The sequence below is a fragment of the Antechinus flavipes genome, chromosome 4, assembly GCF_016432865.1.
Source record: "Antechinus flavipes isolate AdamAnt ecotype Samford, QLD, Australia chromosome 4, AdamAnt_v2, whole genome shotgun sequence".
In the NCBI taxonomy this organism is placed as follows: domain Eukaryota; kingdom Metazoa; phylum Chordata; class Mammalia; order Dasyuromorphia; family Dasyuridae; genus Antechinus; species Antechinus flavipes.
Genome location: NC_067401.1, coordinates 188,641,121 through 188,652,707, shown reverse-complemented (window position 1 = coordinate 188,652,707; position 11,587 = coordinate 188,641,121). Strand labels below are relative to the sequence as shown.

Sequence of the window (11,587 nt, the reverse complement as noted above, 5' to 3'; positions counted from 1 at the left end):
TGCATTTAAGTTATCAAATTTATTGGCATAAAGTTGGGCAAAGTAACTCCTAATTATTGCTCTAATTTCCTCTTCATTATGGAAAGTTCTCCCTTTTCATTTTTAAGACTAATAATTTTATTTTCCTCTTTCCTTTTTCTAATCAATTTTACTAAGAAATTATCTATTTTGTTTTTTTATAGAACCAACTCTTAGTTTTATTTATTAATTCAATAGTTTTTTTTACTTTCAATTTTATTAATCTTTCCTTTTAGTTTTAGAATTTCAAGTTTAGTGTTTGTTAGTTTTTAATTTGCTCTTTTTCTAGCTTTTTTAGTTGCAAACCTAATTTAGTGATTTTCTCTTTATTTTATGCAAGTAAGCCTCTAGAGATATAAAATTTCCTCTTATTACCTCTTTGGCTGCATCCCATACATTATGGGTATTTTTATTCTTTTGAGTGAAATTATTAAATGTATCTATGATTTGCTGTTTCACTCATTCGTTCTTTAGGATGAGATTATTCTGTTTCCAATTACTTTTTGGTCTGTTTTCCCTGACTTTTTATGTAATTTTTATTGTATCGTGATCTGAAAAGGATGCATTTACTATTTCTGCCTTTCTGAATTTGAATTTGAGGTTTTTATGTCCTAATATATGGTCAATTTTTGTATAGATTCCATGAGCTGCTGAGAAGAAAGTGTACTTCTTTCTGTCTCCATTTAGTTTTCTCTAAAGATCTATCATACCTAACTTTTCTAGTATTCTATTTACCTCTTTGACTTCTTTCTTATTCATTTTGTGGTTTGATATATCTAATTCTGAGAGTGAAAGGTTGAGATCTCCCACTATTATAGTTTTTCTGTCTATTTCTTCTTGCAACTCTCTCAATTTTTCTTTTAAAAATTTAGATGCTACACCACTTGGTGCATATAAGTTTAATATTGATATTGCTTCATTATCTATGCTACCCTTTAGCAAGATATAGTGCCCTTCCTCATCTCTTTTAATTAAATCAATTTTTGCTTTTGCTTGATTTGAGATTAGGATGGTTATCCCTTCTTTTTTGACTTCACCTGAAGCATAGTAGATTCTGCTCCAGCCTTTTACCTTACTCTGTATGTATCACCTAGCTTCAAGTGTGTTGTCTGCAAACAACATATTGTAGGATTCTAGCTTTTAATTCACTCTGCTATCCACTTTTGATTTATGGGGGAGTTCATCCCATTCACGTTTAGGCTAAAATTACTAATTTAGTATTTCCTGCCACCTTGTTAATCCCAGATTATGCTTTTCTCTTTCTTTTCCCCCTTACTTCCCTCCCCAGTATTAAACTTGTGATCATCACTTGCCTCACACAGCCTTCCCTCTTTAGATTCCCCCTCCCCTTAGAGTTTCTCCCCATTTTTTAAACCTTTCCCTTACAATTTCTATATTCCCCTCTATTTGGCATAGTCCTTCCCCTTTCACTTTTCCCCTCCCACTTTTCAATGAGGTAGAAGAAGTTTCTCTGTAAATCAAATATGTCTAATATTTTCTCTTTGAGCCAATTCTGATGATGACTCTGTGTTTATCTCCCTCCTTTCTTTTCCTCAGATATAATAGGTTTCCTTTGCCTCTTTGTGAGATATAGTACCTCCACTTTTTCCTTTTTCTGTACAATTTCCTTTGCACTTCTAGATCCTATTATAACAGTAAAATTAAATTATTACATGTACTCTTTATGTATACCCATAAGAGAAATACAATTCTCAAAATTCTTTTTACCTTTTTATACTTCTCTTGAGTCCTACATTTGAAGGTTATACTTTTTGTTTAGCTCTGTTTTTTTCATCAGAAATAAATAATGTCCATCTTCTTCCCTGCAAGAAAATGCTCAGTTTGGCTGGGTAAGTTATTCTTGGCGGCATACCAACTTCCTCTTTCTTTTGGAATATCAGATTCCAGACTCTTTGATACTTTAATGTGGATGTGACTAGATCCTGAGTAATCATTATTGTGGCTCCTCGGTATTTGAATCGTTGTTTTTTTCTTTTCTTTTCTTTTCTTTTTTTCTGGCTGCTTGTGGTATTTTCCCCTTAATCTAATACTGTATTTTCCTGATAATAAGACACTGTCTTATTATTTTTTTTGGACAGAAAAACACCAGAGGGCTTATTTTCAGGGGAGGGCTTATTTTAATGAACATTGACAGCAATTTTAATAAACAGGTGAATGTGAACAAAAAGATTACCTTTATTCAATAATGATCATGTCATCTTCTTCAACAACATTGTCTTAAGTGTCCATACCCTGAATTCTGTCCTGGATGTCTTGTGCCTCTATTTCCTTCAGAAGAAGTGGACCCAATCTGTCATGTCCAGCAATATAGCTCTCTTTAAATGAACATGTCTTGTCCAGGTAACCTGCTCGTAGTGCCTTGGTGACACAGCTGTCAGTAATTTTATCCCATGTCTTCTTCACCCAAGTCACGACTTCTTGCAGACAGGGCTTCACAAAGTTTTCACGCTGATTTCTTTCCATTCTATTTTCAATGTAGTCATTGACTTCCATGCACAAATGGTCCTTGAATGGCTTGTTTATTGCAAGGGTCTGGAGATAGGCAGTCATTCCTGCGGGAATCATTACTTGATCTATTCTTCTGTCTGCAAGGAAGTTCTTCATTTCTTTAGTGCGATGAGTACTGGCTGAGTTCTTCTTTTATCCTCCATCATGCCCCTTTTATCCTCCATCATGCCCCCTCACTCCTGCTTACATAACGGGTTTTTATGTTGTCCTGCCTCAGCTCTCCTCCGCAGCACTGCTCTCAATGGCGCCAGCAAATCACTGGGGAAGGACAGGATGATGCGCTCACTGCTGCAGCTCTGATTGGATGCAGCTCAGAGCACGGCTTGCATTTCACCCGGGGGGAGGGGAGGATGGTGCATACAGAGGGTACCGTAATGTAGCGTGTAGTGCAGGGGATCACCTTCACTACAGTAGCAATCTCAATAGGGCTTATTTTTGGGGGAGGGCTTATTTTAGAGGAATCTTATACAGTAAGGGGAGGGCTTATTTTCGGGATAGGTCTTATTATCGGGGAAACATGGTAGTTCTGGAGTTTAGCCACAATATTTCTTGGAGTTTTAATTTTGGGATCTCTTTCAGTAGATGATTGATGAATTCTTTCAATTTCTATTTTACTTTTTGATTCTATAACATCTGGGCAGTTCTCTTTGATGATTTCCTGAAAAATAGTGTCTAGGCTCTTTTTTATCATGATTTTCAGGGAGTCCAATAATTCTTAGATTCCCAGTATTAGAATCCCAATATTTGTGGGTTTTGACAGTTAAGCACTAATTTAGAAGCTGAGTTTCGTTAAAATTGTTTGAGGATAGAGGAGAGTTCAGAAAGATGCATGTGTCCTCTCTGCCATCTGGGCTCCACCTTCTGAGATTTTTTTTTTTTGCTACCTTTTGCATCTCTTTTTCCATTTGATTAATTTTTCTTTTCTTCAGTCATTTTTTTCCTTTCTTTTTCAAGCTGTTTATTCTCTTTTGCATATCTATGATTTCTTTTCTCATTTTCCTTCTGTCTCTCTTATTTGCTTTTAAAAATCTTTTATGAGTACTTACAAGAAGACTTTTTGGTCTTGAGACCAATCCATATCACTCTTTGAGATTTCTCCTGGGACATTTTGTCCTCACCTGAGTTGGTATTTTGATCTTTCCTGTCACCATAGTAGCTTTCTATGGTTAAGGTTCATTTCTGTTTCTTGCTTATTTTCTTTCTATCTCTCCCCCTCCTCTTTTGTGCCTTTTATGGTCAAACTTTTCTCCCTGGATCCAAGGGGCCCTGTTCCAAGTTTCCTGTGCAGCTCTGAATCTTGGCTTTGAGGACAGAGGCCACTTGGATTTAGTGTCTTGCTCACAGCAGTGGGTAGCCCTATCTGCTCTCTCCAGGAAACAATCTCATTCTCTAGATGACAATTTACCTTTTGAGCTGAGACTGGATACTGCCTCACTGGTCTGCTCTGCTACTAAGCCTGGACTGAGGGTCTCAGCTGCTGATTTACTGTGATCAAGACCCTCTCATTTTTTCCTGGTTTTCCTGGACACTGTCTGCGCTGTGCTGCACATTCCTTTCATTTCAGTGAGACTGACCTTTCTTGAAGTCCTTCCAATCTATCTTGAACTGGAGAGTGGTTTCATTCCATCAGATTCTGTTCAGAGGCTTAGTTTCATATGGTTTTCAATGGAAAATGTGAAAGCTTACACAGCTTTTTGGCTTCACTCCACCATCCTGATTCTGCCTACCTATGTCCTTTTATATTACATCTGGATTTTTTTAAAAGAACTTTTAAAAAGTATGTGTATGTGTATTTATTTTTATAGTCTATGATTCTTTAAGGTTAAAGTAATTTCTCCTCAAAGAAGAATGGATTAAGAAAAAGAATAGAATGCTAAGATTTATTATTATAAATTAATGTCACTGAAATTAAAATGACAAATTTTACAAACTCCATGATGTTACAAATTAATGTCACTGAATTAAGAAAAAGAATAAAGAAAGTGGGGAAAAGGTTCTTGAGGGAAAAGGGGAATGGAGTAGAAAGAGATAAGGTAGAGTTAAGAAGTAGTAAGATAAACTTCATTTTGAAAATGTGAACTTCCAAGGGAAAAGACAAAACAATGAAAAAAAAAAAAAGAATGTGCAAGAGACAATATTGAAATGAAAGTCTTTTTGCCTCTATAGATGATATCAGTTTTTATTTTCTTTCATCTGAAATCAGGATTGTAGCTCTTGTTTTTGTAAAATAATTTGAAGCACACCTTTTTTTTTTCTTTGTTTCATCTGCTCATTTATATTTTGAATATTTCTACTGATTTCTGTTTCTTATGTAGAATACTTAAAAAAAATCTACTCCTTCATTCTCATTCTATTCACATTAGGGGATTTAACCCATTTTTCTTAAGCATTGTAAATGTTAATTCTCCTTCAATCAACTTCAGCCTTTCATGTTACTGTACCTCTTTCAGTCCTTTGAAAGCAATTCATTTACTCACTCATTCATTAATTTAGTCAACATTTTCTCCTACTCTCCTTTTTAAAGCTCAATTACGAGTCCAGTACTCACATAAAAATTTGGAGCTTTATCTTTACAGCCTTTCCCCCATTCCTTTTCTATTCTTTTGATTTCAGTGACATTAATTTGGAGGAATTCCTTACAAGGAATGTTCTTTGCTTTTTCTTAATTCTTTTTATTCTAGTTTATATTAGAATCTAGTTACTCTTTTGTGGATTTTAATTTCATGATCCTTCCTTGTTCTCTCTGTGGTTATCTAGGGCTTCCTGGGATAGAGATTGTGTCCTTACTTCCATCCAGGCCACACATTAATATCTTTAAAGCTCTTCCTTGAGTTTCTGTATTTTTCCTCTTCCTCCTTCTTCTTCTCCTCCTCTTCTGCCTCCTTTTTGCTTTTGTTCTATTTTTCTGCCTTCTTCTCATTCTCTTTCTCCTTCTTTCCTGGCATAAATCCCTTCCCCCAAATACTTTATTTTTCCAATTATATGTAAAGATAATTTTCAACTTTCATTTTTTGTAAGATTTTGAATTCCAGATTTTTTCTCCTTCCCTTTCTTCCCTCTCCTCTCCTCAAGACAGTGAGCAATCTGATGTAGAAATGTATATATGTATATACATATACAATCATTTAAAAATAATAGTGAAAAATAGTAGACTTCAATTTGTATTCAGTCTCCATAATTACCCCTCTGGACACAGATGGCATTTTTCATCAACAGTCTATTGGAATTGTATTGGATCATTGCATTTCTGAGAAGAGCTAAGTCTATCATAATTAACCATCACATAATCTTGCTGTTACTGTGTACAGTTTTCTGATTCTGTTCAATTCACTCAGTATTAGTTCATGTAAGTTTTTCCAGGCTTTTCTGAAATCAGGCTACTCATCATTTCTTATAGAACAATAATATTTCATTATATTCAAATACTATAACATATTCATCTGTTCCAAAATTGATGATTTCAATTTCCAATTGAGTGGCTTAAAGTACTTTTGTACATGCAGGTTCTTTCCTTTCTTTTATGATCTCTTTGGGATATAGACCCAGTAATGGCATTGCTGTATCAAAGTGTATCTGGCCCATAAATTCTTGAAGAGCTTTTAAAATATTTATCCTTTTGTTAAACTCTCTATGAACTAATGAATTTCCAGAATTCCATTCCTTTTTTGTCTTTGCCCCTGGCCTCTGCCATTAGGTGGTAGTTGCAAGAACATAGCCTGGAGAAGTTGTTCTTAAGTTCCCAATGCCTTACTCCACCAATTGACTTTACTATAAGATCCACATATAATTCTATCCAGTCTCTGTGGAATCACTTCATGGTGCTGCTAAAGTATTTGTTTTCTTCTGGTGATCTCCAGTCCACACATCCCATAAGAATGTTCTAAGGTCCTATCACTGTTCTCTCACTAGTTCAAAAATAAGCATTCTTTTTACTTCACCTTCTAGGTATTTATCAATTTTTCTTTGAGGTTTTCTGTACCATTCTTCCTTCTATTTGGAGGGATTTGTATTGTCCCACTATCAGTAATGTTGAATTACTAATGAAAGAATGACATTTTCTCTTAAATATTTATTTTTTCTCATTTTTCTTTTTATTTTGTGTCTTGTTATTTTTCCTTGAATCCTTTGCTTCTTGGATTCTTTTATTCACTGATGTCTTTATGTTCTCATTGTCTCAGATTATGTGAATTTTTTTTACGATATAAGGAAATAAAGTTTTCATACCCACACTAATGACCTTGCATATCCATACCATATGAACATATATATTTAATTTCTTAGTCTTTCATTGTTGTCCAACCACATTTTCCTCTTTAATTAGTTTGCATGTTGAATGCTCCATTTATCTCAAAGTTCTTTTGAAAGGATGAATATATTTTTTCCTCTGCTCTGAAGAATGCTCAATTTTTATGATTAGACTCAACTTTGCAGAATGTTATTTTGCAACTTAAAAATATCTTCGTTTTTTGGAATACCCAACAGTTGTCATTTTCTTTTTTTTTGTCATCTTACTAAGTCTGATAGATGTGAAGTAGTACTTCAGAGTTGTTTTAAGTTGCATTTCTCTAATGCGATTTAGAGCATTTTTTCATGTGACTATTGATAGCTTTAATTTCTTCATCTGAAAACTGCTTGTTCATCTCCTTCTATCATTTATCAACTGGATGATTTGTTCTTTGCTGTTGGGTTTCTAATGTTTTGAGCCAATTTTCTTGTGGTTTTCCTGATGATACTCCTGTTTTTTTCCTTTTCTGGAAGATCTATATTCTGATTGTCTCTGTTTCCTCTTTTCAACTATTTATACTTATTTTTCTTAATTTAATATTTCTTCTGCCTCTATATTGTTGCATTCTACTTCTGGCTTTTTGCTTTTCTGAGAACCCACTGTTTTGGAACGTGTGTCTCTTATTTTTAAAAAATTTCCTTTTCTCTAATTATACATGCTAATATTTTCCTCAATATCATCACAATTCTTTTATTGGTCCTTAAATGATATCAGGAAGGTGATGTTTTGACTTGCAAGTGAATTGGAGTTAAGTGAAGCAGAACTATGAAAAGTCATCAGTCCCCCTCTCTTGATCCCAGAGCCATTCATGTCCAGCAGCAAGATCAGGATGACTGGAGATGGCCCCAGATGCAATGGAAGATCTTGGCTTCAATTAATGTTGAATGTCCATATCTCAGTACTTAAGACAGACCCAAAACAATATCTGGTATGTAGCATGTGCTTAATAATAATAAATCTACTTACTATTTGTATAGCCCTTTAGAATTTGTAAACAACTTTACATATATTATCACATTTGATCCCTACAACAGTTCTATGAAGTAGATATTATTATTATGTCCATTTTACAGATAAGAATTTACACAGAGCAGACTTACAATGCAGAATTTTCTGACTTCAATGGGAGAACTCTCCAACCTGTCCCCTAATGGTCTATAGGTAATAAATATGAGTCAAATTAAACTCTGGAAGGACATTTAAGTCTAATGATGGAGTGGTGAAAGGTGAATAGAAACAGTGCTCAGAATAAAACCATATTAAAATTAAGCAACAAATACAAATTATCTCCCAAAGTTATCTATACAGGTATAGTACAAAGAATTATTTCTCTTTATTTTCTTCCATAGTTTTTAATATTTGTGATCTTATCTTTTATCCCTCAATTCCACACATATGCCCTAAAAGGCAAAAATGTCCAACACTGTCCTTAAATTCTATTAATTTTATTTACCTTGCTTTGACCCAAAACTCCTTTGTCAGTGCTCTCATTAGAGCAGCCTTGACATCCTTGTTTCTCAATGTATAAATGAAAGGGTTGAGGGTGGGTGTGACAATCCCATAGAAGAGAGCCATAACCTTGCCCCGATCGTGAGAATAGCTGGAAGGGGGCTGGACATACATGCTAATGGCTGTAAAATAAAACATGGAGACTACCAATAGATGGGAGGCACAAGTATTAAAGGCTTTCCAACGGCTTTCAGCTGAACGGATTTTCATCACTGCTTGTGCAATGAAGCCATAGGTACCTAAGATAAGAGCAAGGGGTACCAAGAGCAGCAGAGCACCAAGTACATTGAGTTCAGCCTCATTTATATGAGTGTCAATGCAGGCTAATTTCAGCAGGGCAGGCACCTCACAGAAGAAGTGGTCCACAATTTTCCTCCCACACCTTGGGGCCACCACTGTGAGTGTTGATTGAACCAGGGAATTAGCAAACCCACTAAACCATGTTCCAGCTGCCATATGTACACAACGCCTCTGATTCATGATGACTGGATAGTGGAGGGGTTTGCAAATGGCAGCATAGCGGTCAAAGGCCATTATGGCCAATAGGATACACTCAGTTGAGCCCAAGGCCAAGAAAATGTAGAGTTGAGCAACACAACCCCCATAACTTATGGTTTTCTCTGGACCCCAGAGATTGACAAGCATCTGTGGGACAGTGCTAGTAGTATAGCAGAGGTCCAAGAGGGAAAGGTTGGAGACAAAGAAATACATTGGGCTGTTAAGTTGGGGATCTAGGTAAGAGACAAGTATTATGGAAATGTTGCCAAAGAGAGAAAATATATAGGCCACCAGAAAGATAACAAATAATGGTTTCTCCAGCCAAGGGCGGTCAGAAAAGCCCAGGAGAACAAAGCCTTCCAGGGAACTCTGGTTGCTGGTCCACATTTTGGCACTTTCAAGTATCTTTTTGGTTGCAATCTGGAGGAAACACTTGTTAGAATGGATGATTATCATGGGGACACAGCACTGAGAAAAATAAAACTATAAGGTTGTGAGAACAAATGTCAAATAAAGGTATCATTTCAGTAGACTTATTGCTCCTTGTATATTGCATGTGATAAAATAGTTATCAGATATTTATTATTATATTGCCAAGTGATCCTTGGGAAGATAAAACAAAGGCCTGGCCATCAGATTAATACTTAGGAGATTTGGGCTTGAGTCTGGTTTTGTTAGTTGCTTGTTGCATGGCATCAGGTTAGTTACTTGAACTGACTGAACTTTCATTTATTTGATGTGAAACTTATATGCTATCCTATTCATTCCTTCCCACCCTCTTTATAGGATCGTGGTTGGTAAAACAAAGCATGAGGTAAATTAGGAAAGCATGAGGTAGATATAGCTCTCGAAGGTATTATGGTGATTGGAGTTCCACTGATAATTAACTTACTACAGCAATGGATTTTGTGTATTTTTTTTGTTTTTTGTTTTTGTATTTGTATTTTTTGAAACTCTCCTCCAGCAATTAACATGCTCTGAGACATAAAATAACAAAGGGTCAGTTCCTGGATTTTGCTCCTAGTAAAAATGTTCTCATTGCAATGGTTTCTGTAATCTGAAGTAAATCCTATGCTTCCTCTTATTCCATTAGAGTTAAATAAGTAGAAATAATTCCAGCTAATTCTCCAGACTTAGCTCTTGAATCCTGGAAATGCTCCTCAGTATTCTTCAGGATGACTAGGAGACTTCTAGCAACCTGATATAGTGGCTTGCATCTTTCAAGTGGAACTGTTTTTTAAAAATTACCATTGATCTTTGAAAAACCAATTCTAATGCCTTTTCTCAGTCCTTATCCTTGATTTCATGATTAAGGCTAGATAGCATTTGAGGCAAAGAATCTTCTCTTTCACCTAGTCCAAAAAAACATATAAATGAATGAATGAATGAATTCGAGAGAAGAATTCAGGGTTTCCAGTCAAAGCAGAAATGATTGCTATTTAAATTCAATCTGAGTCCCAAACAAAGACAAAATGGGACTTGGATCAGGACCTATTGGTGACCAACGAGAATCAAACTGGTTTTGGTTTAAGGCATGGTCCTTCAGAAAGAAATCTGGACAGAGTTCAGATCTACTTGTCTAATCCTACTTTTCCTCCTAAGTGTCAGTCTTGCATTTGCAACTGTCTATATGTCAATTGGATATACCTCATCAACATCTTAAACTAAACCGGTTAAAAACATAATAAAACAAAACTCAACCAAAATATAACCTTCCTTCCTTCCTTCCTTCCTTCCTTCCTTCCTTCCTTCCTTCCTTCCTTCCTTCTTTCCTTCCTTCCTTCTTTCCTCCCTTCCTTCCTTCCTCCCTTCCTTTCTTTTTTTCCTTCCTCCCTTCCATCCTTCCTCCCTTCCATCCTCCCTCCCTCTCTCCCTCCCTTCCTTCCTCCCTCTCTTCCTTCCTCTCTTCCTCCCTTCCTTCCTCCTTTTCTCCCTTCCTTCCTTCCTCCCCCCCTCCCTCCCTCCTTTTCTCCCTCCCTCCTTGCTTCTTTCCTTCCTTCCTTTCTTCCTTCCTACCTTCCTTCCTTCTTTCCTTCCTTCTTTCCTTCCTTTCCTTCGTTCTTAGTTTTTTTCTTTCTTTTCACATAGGGTATCATATCCTTACCTACAAATGCTCTTAAAAGCATTAAAAAATTTTATTTTCATCTCTAAAGGTATCTTGGGATGACTGAATGGATGAGGCTTCAGTCAAACTGAGACCTGTTGAAGACCTTAGCTTAAAAAGGTCAAGGTCTCCCATTTCATCCAGGACCATCTCCAGTCATCTTTATCTATATTTTGCCACTGTCCCCAGATGATTCCAGAGGGCAACGTGGCCTTGCACAGTCCTCCCTCACTCAAATCCAATTCACTTGCATGTCATGGCATAATCTTCCTGATATCATGGTTTTCTTCAAGAACTAAGGAAACATCTTAAACTAAACATCTTAACAACAATAATAACAACATCAATCCTTGATTCCTCTGCAACCTTTCACACTGACAATTACATCATTCTGTATGGCACTCTTTTTTCTCTGGGTTTTCATGACACTGTACTCTCCTAGTTCTCTCCAGATTATTCATTCTCAGGCTTTTTTTCTGGATCTTCATCAACAATACTCTCACTTATGAGTATCCCCTAATGTCTCTGTCCTTGGTCCTCTTTTCTTCTTTCTCTATATTATTTCTCCTGGTCATTTCATCACCTCACTTGGATTCAATTATTTATTTTTATACAGATGATTCTCAAATATATTTGTCCACTCC

At 35.9% G+C, this 11,587-nt stretch overlaps 1 protein-coding gene across 1 annotated transcript; it reads right to left on the bottom strand.

The window, feature by feature from the left end:
* Positions 1-8,281: 8,281 nt before the first annotated feature.
* On the bottom strand, positions 8,282-9,226 carry LOC127561015 (olfactory receptor 2B2-like). The gene has a single exon (XM_051996090.1). It carries the CDS (start codon positions 9,224-9,226, stop codon positions 8,282-8,284), a length of 945 nt encoding a protein of 314 aa, XP_051852050.1.
* Between the last annotated feature and the right edge of the window lie 2,361 nt (positions 9,227-11,587).